Source organism: Primulina huaijiensis, chromosome 12, assembly GCF_012295235.1.
Source record: "Primulina huaijiensis isolate GDHJ02 chromosome 12, ASM1229523v2, whole genome shotgun sequence".
Classification (NCBI taxonomy): domain Eukaryota; kingdom Viridiplantae; phylum Streptophyta; class Magnoliopsida; order Lamiales; family Gesneriaceae; genus Primulina; species Primulina huaijiensis.
The window spans coordinates 19,047,012-19,062,438 of NC_133317.1; the positions used below are offsets into that span (position 1 = coordinate 19,047,012).

The window sequence follows — 15,427 nt, forward strand, 5'->3', positions numbered from 1 at the left end:
TTATAAAGAAAAAAAATTTAGTATGATTTTAAAGTTTAAAGGTAGTGGACGATACAAGCTTGGAGTTTCAATAGGTCAGAAATAAGTCCTGTTGAAGTGCGTTGTTGCAAAATGTTTGTGATCGTCAAAGTCTTCTAATGATATACTTGAAGTGTTTAATTTTCCGAACTTCTATAAACAATTGTGTTGTGACTTGTTATTTCAATTTTCATATTCTTACTACTTTTTAATCTCATCCATTTATTATTCTACCGATTTAGTAAGATTATTTTCGCACGGTTACATAATTGCATGCTTATTAAAACCTAACCAATAAAAATTAAAATTCAATTGGTACTAACCCAATTAGATTATTTAAAAATTTTATCGACGTCGTTTATTCACCAGTTTTCGATTCAATCAACCAACTGGTCTTAAAGAGACAGAGATAGTACTATTATTATACCCGAACAAAGAGTCACAAAATCAAATAAAAAAACATATATATAAATACAGTCTCACGAATCTTTATCAGTGAGACGGATCCTCCCTATCGATATTCACAATAAAAAGTAATACTCTTAGCATAAAAAATAATATTTTTTCATAGATGACCCAAATATGATATCTATCTCACACAAATTTTTATCTATATTCAATTACACTCTTATGCCTCGAGAATCTACGCATTTATATCTAAACAACGCATATTTATCAATTACACTCTTTTAAGCCTCGGGAATCAACGCATTACTTATGGTTCCACTGCCACATACTCATTATTTTTACTTATAATACCCACCAACTCATCAAAATCATGGGGTCCACTGCCACATACTCATTATAACAACATATCTCTTTTACCAACATTCCTTTTAACACTCAAACTCATTATTTATGGGTCTCACAGTCCACTCAATCATCTTAAATTTTTTTCATATTAAATAAATATGTTTTAAATATATTTTACATTATTTAAATCATTATTCTAATTTTTAAAATATTCTTACTTTTTAATAAAATAATTTTATTAATTTTAATAAATAATATTAATGTTTTTTTAAATTTATTTATTAAATAAAGTAGATGTTCGAAAGAAATACCACGAGGGAAGAAGAATTTAAACAAGACGTGATCACAATTTATTTAAAGTTACAATATAATTATGAAAATGAAATGAAACAATAACTTACAAATAAACCACACTTTGATGAAATTAAAAATAACATATGAAATACAAATTCACAGATTGTTGTTGTATTGCTCCAGATATGTTCAACTAAGTCTGCAAGAAGTTGGTGATGAACTTGAGTGTCACGTAGCACAGAATTTGTCCGAAGATAATCTTGAAATCCTCGATTTGAGCCATGGATAGTTTGTTCGCGTTCCTCACCTTCATCGTTGTACCAATTTGTCACATGACCTCTCTTATCCTCAACGATCATGTTATGCAAAATAATGCATGCTAACATGATTTGTTTTAACTTTTTCCTATACCAATAAGGAGCTGGACCTCTGACAATCGCCCATCGAGATTGAAGCACCCCAAATGCCCGTTCGACATCTTTTCTTGTGGACTCCTTTCTTTCCTTAAACAACTTCCTCTTGGGATCCTCCGGGCAAGGAAAAGCCTTAACGAAAGTAGCCCACTCAGGATATATTCTATCTGTTAGATAATAACCCTTCGTGTATGCAGTGCCGTTCACCGTGAAATTAATCTCTGGCGCATTTCCTTGCAAGACGTTGTTGAATATGGGAGATTCATATAGCACGTTAATTCGTTACGTGAACCGGCGACCACAAAGAATGCATGCCATATCCACAAGTCATGAGACGCGACCGCTTCAAGCACGATTGTTGGTGACCCATGTCCCCTTGTAAATTGACATTTCCAAGCAATTGGACAATTTTTCCATTTCCAGTGCATACAATCAAGGCTACACAACATGCCAGGGAAGCCGTGGCTATCATCATGCATTTGAAGAAGACTTTAAACATCATCAGCATTTGGTCTTCTCAAGTACCTATCATCAAATATTTCAACCACGTATTCGCAGAAATTGAAAAGACACTTGATGAAAATTGATTCACCCATACGTAGGTACTCGTCAAGATTTTCGGCGGGGACTCCGTAAGCCAGTTGACGAATCGCAGCTGTGCATTTTTGTAGTGGTGAGAACCCTTTTCTTCGCACAGCATCGTCCCTCTGTTGGAAAAACGTTGAATTATTCTCTAATGCATTCACTATGCTGAGGATTAACTCTCTTCACATTCGAAATCTTCTTCGAAATATTTCATCGTGATACACCGGGTTCGTAGAGAAATAATCATTGATGAGCCTCTCATTCCCGACCTCACGATTTCTTTGGATGAACATTCTTCTTCTACGTGTTTCCCTCCTCTAATATGATTCCATAAGTTGTTGGTGTTGTTGAAGTACCAATGACATCTTTTCTTCAACCGGATCATAAGCTTGCTCATCGATTTCGACATGGATTTCGTCTTCGCTTGTCGAGCAAGAATTTGAGCTAGAGCTGCCTGTAGAATGATACATTTTTGGAGGAAACACGTTTTACTATATGTGTTTGCAAAAATGTATGTTAGTCAAATGCATCTATCGTAGCACAATGTGTCTTTATATATTGTTTTCCTTATGCAATGGCTAGATTCCAACGGCTAGTTTCCAACAGCTACTTTGCAACGGCTAATTTCCAACGACTACTTTGCAACGGCTAGTTGACGATAACAATTTTGCAAAAATGATAATAATTAAAAATCACATTAATCGAAATGAAAAATGCAATAATTAAAAATTACAATCACTCTGAAATATAATAATAATAATAGAAAATGAACGTTGAGTAAATAGTTTAGATATTCCATCTCGACCTAATATCCTGGCATAGACATTCATGTATGATAAGTTGTTCCTCTGTCATCTGCGATTTGTCTTTGTTCAAGATTTTGTACTCCTTCAATTTCAAGCGTCGATTCTTAGCTTCAGATCTGGACAAGGCAGCTTTTGCCTTAATCTCCTCTACTTCGAGTTGTTTTCGTTTCAGATGGACTTCGTACTTCTTCACGTTTGTGTACTCGGCGAACTTTGTGAAAATATTACTGTAGTTTACTGTCAGATCTTCTATGGTCGATTTGACTCTATCTTTTCCCTTCCTTTTTGCTGCCTTTTGTCCCATTGGACGAGTATCTTCATCATCAAGGTCTATGCTTACCTCTTGGTTAGAGGAGATGTTGCTTGCACCCGACTCTGAAGTCTTCGTCTTCTTTGTGGCCACATAGTGATCAGCGGACTGTGGAGTAAACATTGGACGGTCTTTGACAATTTTCCACACATTCTCGAGATTGAATGCAACACCATTGTTCTCGGATCGATATTTTTCGTACGCAAACCTCAATATATCTTCGTCACTATGACCACTTCGATATGAACTGTAAACACTATTATAATTTGCGTTGAATCAATATACCTTCTTTTGGATTGTATTGTGCCAATGTGAGCATATAACATTTGCGCTTTTGGTGTTTGAACCTGAGGGACGATTCTCATTGTAGTAGCTTGCAACACCTCCCCAAAAAGCATCCGCCTTTTGATCATTTCCGATTATTGGATCATCGCTGATAGTGATAAAACTTCTCGCTAAGACCTCGTCTTCAAGCTTTGTCCAACTTGAACGCTTTCTTGAACCGTCAGCATTTGAAACCGCTTTTTCTAAATTGACTACCTCAATTGGGGATTCACGATCGGAAAGTTGCGTCTCCAGGACAAAAGTCGGAGTTGCATGTTCATTCGACATTGGAGATGTGAAAGGCATAACATTTGTGAGCGGGGTGCTTCATCCATGAACAACCGGCGACGTGAAATACGGATGACTCATGTTTTGCCAATATTCGGCTAGAAGCGGTTGATATGGACCTCGAGGGGCATAATTCGAATGATTCATAAAATTTCCAGAACCTTGGAAATTTTGAAAATTTTGGGGAGGAAACGTCATATTTGGAAATGGATATGGGTATTGATAATTTGGTGAAATTGGTGGATTTTGGGAAGATGGATATTCTTGCGGGTTGTTTGTAGAATTCAATAAATTTGTAAAAAATGCCTTATTATTTTCATCCATTTTGGGTAGAAAATAAGATTTTTGTAACTTAAAAAAAATAGATGGGAGAATATTAGAGAGTAGAATTGGAGATTGTAGTGAGTTGGAATGAAAATATGTGTGCACATTTGTGGGTATTTATAGAAGAAAATTGAAACTAGCCGTTAAATAGCCGTTGGATTTTTTATAATTTAATTTGAATTTAATTAAATATCTAAAATAAAAAATTAAAAAAAATAATTACAACGGTTATAAAAGAAAATTAAAAAAAAATTAAAATCCTACCGTTAAAGAAATAGTTAATATTTAAAAAATAAAAAAAATTAATTTACAATATGCATGGGGCTCGCATGAAAATAAATTTTTAAAACAAAACATGTGGGGCCAGCCGCCACGCGTTTTGTGGCGCGTGCCAAATAAAAAAAAATTTGGGAGAGGGGCGTTCAAACAATTGAACGCTCCTCTCTCTCTTTTTTGTGAGTGGGCGTTAATGGGTGTTATAATACCCATTTAACTCCCGCATCGTGGGTGCTCTTATAGCTTGAAAATCTCGAAGAGTTACTACTGAATCTTGTCCTACGACATTCTATTTATCATACTTGAGAAATAGTCTTCAAAATAATAATAAATATACACTGATTTTTGTCATTATTTTCGAAAATGTACCTACTAAAATGTATTTATCAAATAATAGTTAAATATGAAAAATAAACACATATTTATATATTACAATATAATTATAATTAATATATTTGCATACACTCTTTGTATATTTTAACTTGGAAGTGATACTTACACTTCACAAATTATTAATATTAAATAATAAATATATAGAATTGCAATTTGACTTTTTGTGTTATAAACGGACAAATTTACTCTTCATACTATTATTTAATTTTTTTAATAATTAAATTTACACTTATCGAACACTAATTTTTGTCAATTATCTATTTTTATTTTGACAATAGTCAGTATTTAGTACGACCTATGTTATATTAATATTTTTTCTGTTCATAAAAAAAATTCAAAACTATCTCATTCTTGAACTAAAAATGATCAAATAAAAGATAATTAAAATGAATTATAAATTTAATATTATTCATCATGATATTAATTGATAGGATAGGTTAAGCTAGTTGGAGTGCTTAAAAAAGGGTTGAATAAACATTCTGGATTTTTGTTTCCTTTTCAAATATGAATCAGTTCTTTGAGGAACTAATCCTGAAATCTTGTTTGTCGATATAAATCAATCAACTGATAATAGTGCGGAAATAAATTGAAATACAGATTGAATACTGATGAATGATAAAATGTAAAACTGAAAGTATAACTGAAATGAACATTCGAATTTTTATGGATGTTCGTTAACTTCAAATGCTTCTACGTCAACATTTTTATCATGAGGATGAGTTTTTACTAAGAGACTTTGATATATTACAGTTCAGTACAAACAAAGTCTTCAGTTACGATTACTCGATTTGTCCGATCAGTTTGGTTCTTCAGTTTTCTTACGGATTATGTTGTTAAAACTCTATAACTCTTCATCACTTGAGCTGCTTGAGTTCTCGGTTTCAGATGCATCACTGTCAGAGTCAGCCCACTTTGACTTATTCTCTTCAGCTACCAAAGCTTCATGCTTCTTCCTAGATGACTTTTTCTCATCCTTGAATCTTCTTTTGTGCTCGAAGGACTTTTTAACCTTCTCAACAAATCTTCGGTCGTCCTTTTAGGCTTTGGACAGTCAGCAATGAAATTGTCAGTCTTTCCGCAGTTGAAGCACGCATTTGATTCCTCCTTGGATTCATTTCTATGATAGTTTCTCTGAAAGGAATCTTGATTCTTTCTCATGAAATTTCCAAAAAATTTCGCAAACAATGACATTGCCTCATTGCTCAGCTGTTCTACTGACCGGTGGGGTGGAATTATTGGTTCACTTTCTCTGGTTTGCATCTTGAATTCGTAGGCTTTTAAATCTACAAATAAGTCATGTAGTTCCATGAAACGTCTGCTCCTTAAAATTCTACTGAAATAAAATTTTTTTAAAGCTATGGCCGAAAATACACAAACATCAGCATAAATAGCATGAATGATGAGAGAAAAAAAGATTTATGGTTTGGGTCCATTAAACCATAAAATAAACCCAACAAGCACAATAACACTCTCGAAAAATATTTTGTTCAGGTACGTTGTTGAAAATATTGCCAGAACCCTCAAAAAGTCCCTCGACTTGCTAAAATTTGCGTACCGGTTTAAAATATGACACATCGAGTAAAAATACTCCACCAAGGCCCATTTTTGAAATTCTCTCTTAATTACACCATAAATTAAATAATTAAAAATAATTATTTAATAAAAATATTTTTCCTGATTATCCTCGATCTCTGTTTCTTATTCGAGCGTGAAATACTGCTAAAATCCTTATATCATGCAATGTTAATGAACCAAGAATTAAACATATATATTCATGTTATCATGCATTAATGCTTTAAAAATAAATTAATTAAAATACATAAGAAATTTGAACTTGCATGCATGTGGTTCACGTGGATCTTTAAATTTTTGGGACGTTACAATCTATTCTCGTTAAATTGAATTTCGTCCCCGAAATTTTACTTATCCTCGATAAACAAAAAGTTTAGACTCTTAATTCTAGTATCTCAATATCCACGCTTCCGCTGCACTACTCTGATAAAATAAGTGTTAGGCCGTCGTCCTTATGTATCCTCAAGCCTAATTAAATTTGCCTTCGACATCCTCATTCGTAAATCGCAACTTAAAACGACCTATGGTGACTTAGTTCTATTTTACTATGACCTTGAATTTTGACTTTTTTTACAATTCCTAGTACTAGAAGTGGAGGTCTAAACTTATCGCATTTTACTTTTCTTTTATTATACACAAGATGTTCATCTATCTATTATATTTCAATATTAAAATTCCACTAGCATCCTTTCTTAAAGTTATTGAACTTAGGGTATGCTAAGTCTTTAAATCCAAATATTAGCATTTATGCAGTTTAACTGAAGAGATCTTAGCACCCAAAGTTACTAATCGACTTCTATCATCGGTAATACACTTAAAAGTTAAACCTTATCTCAACCCCATAATATTATTATCCTAATATCCTTGAATCGAATCTTTATCATATGGCATCAAACTAATGTAACTTAACTATTTACAAGTACATTCCAAATATAAAATTGTTGCAAATATTAAATTTCGAGTAATGTTAATCCGTAAAATCCAAATATACAATATTGATATTCCACCTATATAATAAAACCCTTCTAGCATCAGTTACATGCTTAAACTATTTTCTTCCCAATTACAATATAGTTGAGGCCTAAGACACTTGGACTTTCCTCATTAGAACGAATGTCGCATTGTGACGTATCCTTAATGCTTAATTAATCATAGTGTGTAAAACTTAATAACTTATCACATGTTAGCGTTAGAATAACTCTAATAATTCAACTTTACTTAAAATCCGTAGAATTCTAGAATCCACATATCAAGATTTTAGTTTACTTATCAAGATTTTAGTTTACTTACCGGATAAAAATATCTTAATATTTGTTCATTGGTAACATATGTTGAACACAACTAATTCCTTTTTGTTTTTAGTTCACCCAACATTTTCATATGAACACCTAACTCATAAACTTGAAATTCAAACTTACCCAACCCAAATCGTCTTAGATAACATAATTCCAATACACGTATCCGCTTAATCACAAATTTCTTAATGACTTTCGAAAATTTCTCAAGTACCTTTATAACTTTATTCCTTATAAAACATAACATCTAAATGTTCGTGAGTATACCATATATACTTACTTCCAAATATCACGATATTACTTGCCTTTTAAGAACAAACATTTTTAATTTTCCCAAGACATGGTGTGTATCTCACTTCTTTCATACGTCTCTCAAGTAACCTAACCATCAATCATACCCAACTTTTTTAAAAATTCAACTCTAACAAAGGTATAATTTTAACTCATAAGATCATGACTAAAATTTATGATATATATAAATCAAACCTTAAGCTCCTAAAAATATGTTAACTTAATGTTTAATCCTATAACTTAACTAATTGATCAACTTTATATTAAATTTTCATCGCTCTAAATTTTTAATTTGCTACAAAATTTGTAAGGTCTAAGAAATTCGAACTACGTAACCCGACTGCATGCAATCTAAGGTTTTTATTTAAAATATGTGTTTAATGATTTTTATGCATTTATTTCATTATTATCGTTAAGTTCTTTAAAATGGGCCTTGGTTGGGTATTTTTACTCTCCGAGTCATATTTTTAATCGGTACGCAAAATTTAGCGAGACGAGAGATTTTTTGATGGTTCGAGCAATATTTTCTAAAACTTATCTAAACAAATATTTTTCGAGAGTGTTATTAGGCATGATGGGTTTATTTTTATGCTTAATGGGCTCGAAACCCTTTTCATCCCTTAATTTTTATGTTAGGGCCCATTAGTGCTTAATTAAACTATTTAAAAACCCTTATTAGCAATCCTAAACCTATTTTTTTATTCAATTGGCCGCCCATCCCATTTTCCAGCAGCGACTCCCCACGTTTATCAGCAGCAAGCTTCGGCCTTTGATTTTTTTTCAAGAAAAAGGCTTCCCCGCCTCTCTGGTTCACGTCCCGCGCATAGACTTTCAAGTTTCCTAGCGCTTAAACGTTCAGGCACGCCTTAAATCATCTTTTTTTTCTCATTATTCACACTGTTTATGTTGTTATATATATATTTGCATGAGACACTCTTTGATCTAGCATGAGCTAACTTTTTCGTATGGTTTTTTTCATGGAATAATGGTTGAATTTTTGCAAACTCAAGTGGAGGGGTAGCTAGGCGTGAATCGTTCGAGTAGGATGCTAGGGTGTTGAACATGTCAAGGGCTTTAGGAGCTGGAGTCATGGCTTGGCCAAGTGGAGGGGTAGCTAGGCGTGAATCGTTCGAGTAGGGCTTGTTTTGGTAAGATCGGTGGATATGAGAGAACCGGCTGTGCAAGGACCGTCTCTAACCATGAACCAAACACTGGTGGGTCTGAGACATGGTTTAAGATGGCTCGAACACTGCTGGACTTGGTCATGAAGCCGATCGTGTGCGTGGGTGCTAGGGTAGCCACGAGTGCGTTCTTTTGGTGGCTAGCGGATTGTCGCGTCTTGCAGCATGAATGGGGCTGTGAGATTGGGTTCGATCGGTCCAGGAGGGTCCTAAGGTGGGCTAGGAAGGGTTGGTGCAAGGCTGGTCCTCGAGGGTTAGGTCTAGGATTGATAAAACTTGAGTTTGGCCTGATTAGGGTTTGAGGATTTGCAAGGGCCGAAAATCCAGCAGATTTAAGGATCTGTTAGAGGGGCTTAGTGGACTTGTATAGATGGTTTAAGGGCTGTTAGGATGTGATTAAGTTGTGTTAAAAAGTTGGGAAAAGTTTGGTTAATTTCAGGTTGATTCGGGTTAAAACCGGGACCCCGGTCCAAGTTTTAAAACGAATCGTATAAGTTTTGGAACGGACTCGAGTTTACATCTAAGAAATGCCTATAAATATGTTTTTAGGTGTTTTAATGAGTTTGGTTGCATTTCGGTCGAAATTTTGAGATCCAGGTGTAAAATGGTCAATTAGGGTTTCCAGGGGGAAATGATCATTTTGCACCCGGGTTCAGTTTTTAGTCCTAGCAGCACCCTGATCACAAATTTACCATGTTTTTAAATGTTTACGTATCACGTATACGACATTTTTAGTAAATATGAAAAAGATGTTGCATGCTAGGTTTTAAGGAAAATTACGTATATGCTAGTTTTTATAAATGATAAAAATGATGATGTTTTTGAAGGATGTGAGTTTGTTGTGACTGATCGATATATGTATACGATGAGATATAAAGCCAAGGCTCAGTGGATCGGTAATACTGTCGCTGATATCCCCGCCACCGGGTACCACGTTTATATGTAGATGGATCCATCGAATAGAGCTGATACGATAGAGCTGATACGAAAGTCACAACTAACGAACAGAATTTGATTAAAGAAAATGAACAAGTATATGATGTTAAGATGCGATGTTTTACACGTTATGCTTTTACGATATGTTTGCGCTTACGCTTTTAAGATCATGAAATGTATGTTGATTACAGTACTTTTCATTGTTGCATGTTATGTATATGTACTCGTTATAACGTTACAAGTGTGTTGAGTCTTTAGATTCACTAGGTGTGAATGATGTAGGTGAGCATGTTGATGAGGAGACTGGAGGTGCCGAAGTCTGGGTAGGCGGGGCTGGATGTGCGCACATGAACCCAAGGACCATATATTTTCCGCACATCATGATTTGAGATAGGAGTGGACACGAATATTTTTACTCATTTATTTTATTGTGTTATTGCTTATCAGGATTTTTACTCATTCATATGTGTTTTATTTTAAATTGCAGTATTTTCATCATGTAAATGATCCACTGCCCAGGATCGAGGATTTATTTGATCAGCTTCAGGGAACATCAGTATTCACGAAGATAGACCTCCGATCTGGATACCATCAGCTGAATGTAAGAGAGTCTGACGTGCATAAGACGACATTCAGAATGTGTTATGGACACTATGAGTTTTTGGTGATACCTTTCAATCTGACTAATGCGCCAGCGATCTTCATGGATCTCATTAATCGCGTGTTTCAGCCATATTTGGATCAGTTCTTCATAGTTTTCATTGATGACATCCTGATCAATTCGAAGAGTAGGGAGGAACACAGTCCGCATCTGAGGACCGTACTGCAGACTTTACAAGACAGACGGATGTATGCCAAGTTCAGTAAGTGCGAGTTCTGGCTAGACAGAGTAGCATTCTTGGGCCACATTGTATCTCTGGATGGTATAGAGGTCGACCCCATTAAATTTGAGGCACTCAGAGATTGGCCAGTGCCTAAGAGCGTGACAAAGATCCGTAGCTTCTTGGGATTGGCTGGATATTACAGAAAGTTTATTCAGAGCTTCTCTTCTATTGCAGTGCCATTAACCGCCCTGACGAAGAAGAATGTGAAGTTTGTTTGGGGGCCTGACTGCCAGAAGAGTTTTGACATGTCGAAGCAAGCGTTGACCATGACACCAGTTCTAGCTATGCCATCAGGGCAAGGAGAGTTTGTGGTTTATACAGATTCTTCGAAGCTCGGTTTGGGCGCAGTGTTGATGCAGCATGACATAGTTATAGTTTATGCGTCTCGACAGTTGAAGGTCCATGAGTAGAATTATCCGACTCATGACCTCGAGCTAGCAGCGGTGGTTTTAACATTGAAGATTTGGAGACATTATCTGTATGGAGAGAAGTGCAGGATTTTCACTGACCATAAGAGCCTGAAGTACTTCTTTATACAGAAAGAGCTGAACATGAGACAGCGGAGGTGGCTAGAGCTAGTGAAGGATTATGATTGCGACATTAGCTACCATCCGGTTAAGGCTAATGTAGTTGCAGATGCCCTAAGCAGAAAGACTGTAGTGATCACTCAGTTGTTAGTACAGAGATCGTTGCAGGCAGAGATCCAGCGGTTTGAGCTTGCAGTTTATGTCAGAAGTAGTGCTCCTAATCTTTCTACCCTGAAAGTGAAGTCGACACTGAGAGACAGAATTTGGGCAGGGCAGACTTCTGACGAGCAGCTGCAGAAGTGGAGACAGAGGGATAAAGCTAAGGGCCGGAGGTTGTATACAGTGGTGGATGGCATAGTCAGATATAGGGACCGACTATGGGTTCCGAGCAGGGATTCCATGAAAGCAGGTATCTTGAGCGAGGCCCGGGGAGAAACGTAAGGTCTAGGAAATTCGAACTACGTAACCTGACTGCGTACAATCTAGAGTTTTTATTTAAAATATGTGTTTAATGATTTTTATGCATTTACTTCGTGATTATTGTTAAGTTTCACACATTAGGATGTTTAGATGCATTTCGCGCTAGAACGAGTAACGGAGACCGGGGTATAATCAAGAAAATATTTTTTATTGAATAATTATTTTTAATTATTTATTATGGGGTGTTTTTAAGTATGATTTTTTTAAAATGAGCCTTGGTTGGGTATTTTTACTATCCTAGTCATATTTTTAATTGATACGCAAAATTTAGCGAGACGATGGACTTTTTGAGGGTTCGGAAAATATTTTCTAAAACATATCTAAACGAAATAATTTTCGGAAGTGTTATTGGGCTCGATGGGCTTATTTTTATGCTTAAGAGGCTCAAAACCCTTTCATCCCTTAATTTTTATGTTAGGGCCCATTAATGCTTAATTAAACTATTTAAAAACCCTTATTAGCAACCATAAATCTATTTTTTCTTCGCTTGGCCACCCACCCCATTTTCCACCCGCCACTCCCCACGTTTTTCAGTATCAAACCAGCAGCAAGCTTCAGCCTTTGATTTTTTTTTTGCAAGAGAAAGTCTTCCCCGCCTCTCCAGTTCACGTCCCGCGCGTTGAATTTCAAGTTTTCTAGCGTCTAAACGTTAAGGCACGTCTTGTATCATCCTTTATCTCATCATTCAAACTGTGTATGCTGTTATATGTATATTTGCATGAGACACACTTTGATCTAGCATGAGCTAACATTTTCGTATGGTTTTTTTCATGGAATAATGTTTGACTTTTTGCAAACTCGCGTTTTTATTGAATGGTTGTACAAGGTGCTGCTGGTGTACGTTGCTAGGGTGTTGAACATGTCAAGGGCTTAAGGAGCTGGAGTCACGGCTTGGCCAAGTGGAAGGGTAGCTAGGCATGAATCGTTCGAGTAGGGCTTGTTTTGGTTAGATCGATGGATATGAGCGAACCGGCTGTTAAAGGACTGTCCCTAACCTTGAACAAGACCTTGGTGGGTCTAAGACATGGTCTAAGATGGCTCGAACATTGTTGGACTTGGTCATTAAGTCGATCGTGCGCGTGGGTGCTAGGGTAGCCACGAGTGCGTTCTTTTGGTGGCTAGCGGATTGTCGCGTCTTGCAGTGTGCATGGGGTTGTGAGATTGGGTTCGGTCGGTCCAAGAGGTCCTAAGGTGGGCTAGGAAGGGTTGGTGCAAGGCTGGTCCTCGAGGGTTAGGTCTAGGATTGATAAAACTTGAGTTTGGCGCGATTAGGATTTGAGGATTAGCAAAGGCCGAAAATCCAGCAGCTTGCAGGGGCTGTTCGAAGGGCTTAGTGGACTGGTCTAGATGGTTTAATCGCTGCTAGCATGTGATTAAGTTGTGTTAAAAAGTTGGGAAAATTTTGGTTAAGTTTCGAGTCGATTCGGGTTAAAACCGGGATCCCGGTCCAAGTTTAAAATGAATCGTATAAGTTTTGAAACCGGCTCGAGTTTACGTCTAAGAAATGACTATAAATATATTTTTAGGTGTTTTAAGGAGTTTGGTTGCATTCGAGTCGAAATTTTGAGGTCCAGGGGTTAAATGGTCAATTAGGGTTTCCACGGAGCAAAATGGTCATTTTGCACTCGGCTCGAGTTTTTAGTCATGGCAGCGCCCTAATAAAAAATTTAACATGTCTTTAAACGTTTACGTATCACGTATATGACCTTTTAGTAAATATGAAAAATACGTTGCATGCTTGGTTTTAAGGAAAATTACGTGTATGCACGTTTTTATAAGTGATGAAAATGATGATGTTTTTGAAGGATGAGAGTTTGTTGTGACTGACGATATATGTATACAATGAGCTGTAAAGCCAAGTCTCAGTGGATGGGTAATACCGTCGGTGATGTCCCCGCCACCGGGTACCACGTTTATATGTAGATGGATCCATCGAATAGAGCTGATAGATAGAACTGATGCGATAGAGCTGATACGAAAGTCACAACTAACAGCAGAATTTGATTAAAGAAAATGAACAAGTGTATGATGTTAAGATGCGATGTTTTACACGTTATGCTTTTACGATATGTTTACGCTTACGTTTTTAAGATCATGAAATGTATGTTGATTACAGTACTTTTAACTGTTGCGTGTTATGTATATGTACTCGTTATAACGTTACAAGTGTGTTGAGTCTTTAGACTCATTAGGTGTGAATGATGCTGGTGAGCATATTCATGAGGAGACTGGAGGTGCCGAAGTCTGAGTAGGCGGGTCTGGATGTGTGCACGTGAACCTGAGGACCATATATTTTCCACACATCATGATTTGAGATAAGAGTGGACACGAATATTTTTACTCATTCATTTTATTTTGTTATTGGTTATCATGATTTTTACTCGTTCATATGTGTTTTATTTTAAATTGCAGTATTTTCATCCAGTAGATGATTACTATTATTTTTGAAAAGTGAAATTTTCAGCAATGTTGCATGCATGCATGATCCACGCTATTTATGCTGATGTGTGTGTATTTTCATTCATAGATTTTTTAAAAAAAAATCAGTAGATTTTTAATGAGGAAACGTTTCAGTTGGTATCAGAGCAAGGGTCCTGTATATGGTTGTGCCACCAACAGTTTCAGCAGCTCAGTCTTCAAGCCACAAGTTTGTAAGTTTGCATAATTTAAACGTTTTGAAAGTTTTATGCCATCATCTGCATATTTACATAATATACGTTTTACAGTATATGTTTATCTATCTATATGCATGCTACAACATGAAATGAGAAATTATATGATTTTCTTGCATGCTGGCTTTGTGGTGGAATTGGACATGATTAAGAATCTGGCTAATGGGCGTTAGGAAAAGATTGAAAATGATTTGACTATATGGATTTTTGGTTAGTAGTACTGATGTTCTACTTATTGGGTCATAAGTTAGTCATGAAGATTATGAATACTTTTGGGACATGTAGATTTTCTAAGAAAATACTGATTATTCGTGGCTACTAGTTGAGTTAATTTTTTAGAATTTCATATGAGGAATAATGAGTCGAAGCCTACGACGATCTTCGGGAGTATAAAAATGTATAATTTGGGATTTTAGGTATTGATGGAAATGTAAAATTGGTTATGAAATTGATTTTTGGGTTTAATAAGCTTAAGATGATTGAACTTTATGTTATGAGAAATCTATAAAATGGAATTAAGAATGCCAAGAACTCATGGGAAATTGTAGAATTTTCGAAATTAAGGACCAACTGGATAATTTTCGAGAAAATAATGAATTTATATTGCAATGGTTAAGAAATTTTTGGACTAGTTTAACAATAAGTGAGAATTGAATAGTTTTAATGATAGGAATTTTCGATTATTTAGGCTTGAAGGGATATTTAGAACCTTGAAATAACTGAGTTATAATGTGTTGGAAACTTAATTTCGGCTGTTTGACAAACCATTTATCTATTGGACTAACTGATCAAGTATTCAAATTAT

General features: G+C 35.6%; 2 protein-coding genes and 1 pseudogene across 2 annotated transcripts; 1 reads left to right on the top strand and 2 right to left on the bottom strand.

Annotated features, from left to right (window-relative positions):
* Window positions 1–794: 794 nt before the first annotated feature.
* LOC140989461 (protein ANTAGONIST OF LIKE HETEROCHROMATIN PROTEIN 1-like) lies at window positions 795–2,251 on the bottom strand (annotated as a pseudogene).
* A 129-nt stretch (window positions 2,252–2,380) lies between these two features.
* LOC140989462 (uncharacterized) lies at window positions 2,381–3,809 on the bottom strand. The gene is made up of 3 exons (XM_073458658.1): window positions 3,465–3,809; window positions 2,888–3,287; window positions 2,381–2,517 (listed from the first exon to the last, which is right to left on the bottom strand). The coding sequence occupies exons 1-3, from the start codon at window positions 3,807–3,809 to the stop codon at window positions 2,381–2,383; spliced, it is 882 nt and encodes a 293-aa protein (XP_073314759.1).
* A 188-nt stretch (window positions 3,810–3,997) lies between these two features.
* Window positions 3,998–11,911, top strand: LOC140989463 (uncharacterized). Its single transcript, XM_073458659.1, has 3 exons — window positions 3,998–4,061; window positions 11,118–11,341; window positions 11,564–11,911. Exons 1-3 carry the CDS (start codon window positions 3,998–4,000, stop codon window positions 11,909–11,911), a joined length of 636 nt encoding a protein of 211 aa, XP_073314760.1.
* Window positions 11,912–15,427: the final 3,516 nt, after the last annotated feature.

Excerpts from the sequence above, each read along its gene's own strand:
- LOC140989462 (XM_073458658.1), bottom strand. The coding sequence starts at position 3,809 with ATGCCTTTCACATCTCCAATGTCGAATGAACATGCAACTCCGACTTTT. Across the intron at positions 3,288-3,464 it reads ACAATACAATCCAAAAGAAG|TCCGCTGATCACTATGTGGC; the intron begins GTATATTGATTC and ends TTTACTCCACAG. Across the intron at positions 2,518-2,887 it reads ACAACTTATCATACATGAAT|GCAGCTCTAGCTCAAATTCT; the intron begins GTCTATGCCAGG and ends ATCATTCTACAG.
- LOC140989463 (XM_073458659.1), top strand. The coding sequence starts at position 3,998 with ATGGATATGGGTATTGATAATTTGGTGAAATTGGTGGATTTTGGGAAG. Across the intron at positions 4,062-11,117 it reads GAAGATGGATATTCTTGCGG|TGCCATTAACCGCCCTGACG; the intron begins GTTGTTTGTAGA and ends CTTCTATTGCAG. Across the intron at positions 11,342-11,563 it reads ATGCGTCTCGACAGTTGAAG|GCTAATGTAGTTGCAGATGC; the intron begins GTCCATGAGTAG and ends CATCCGGTTAAG.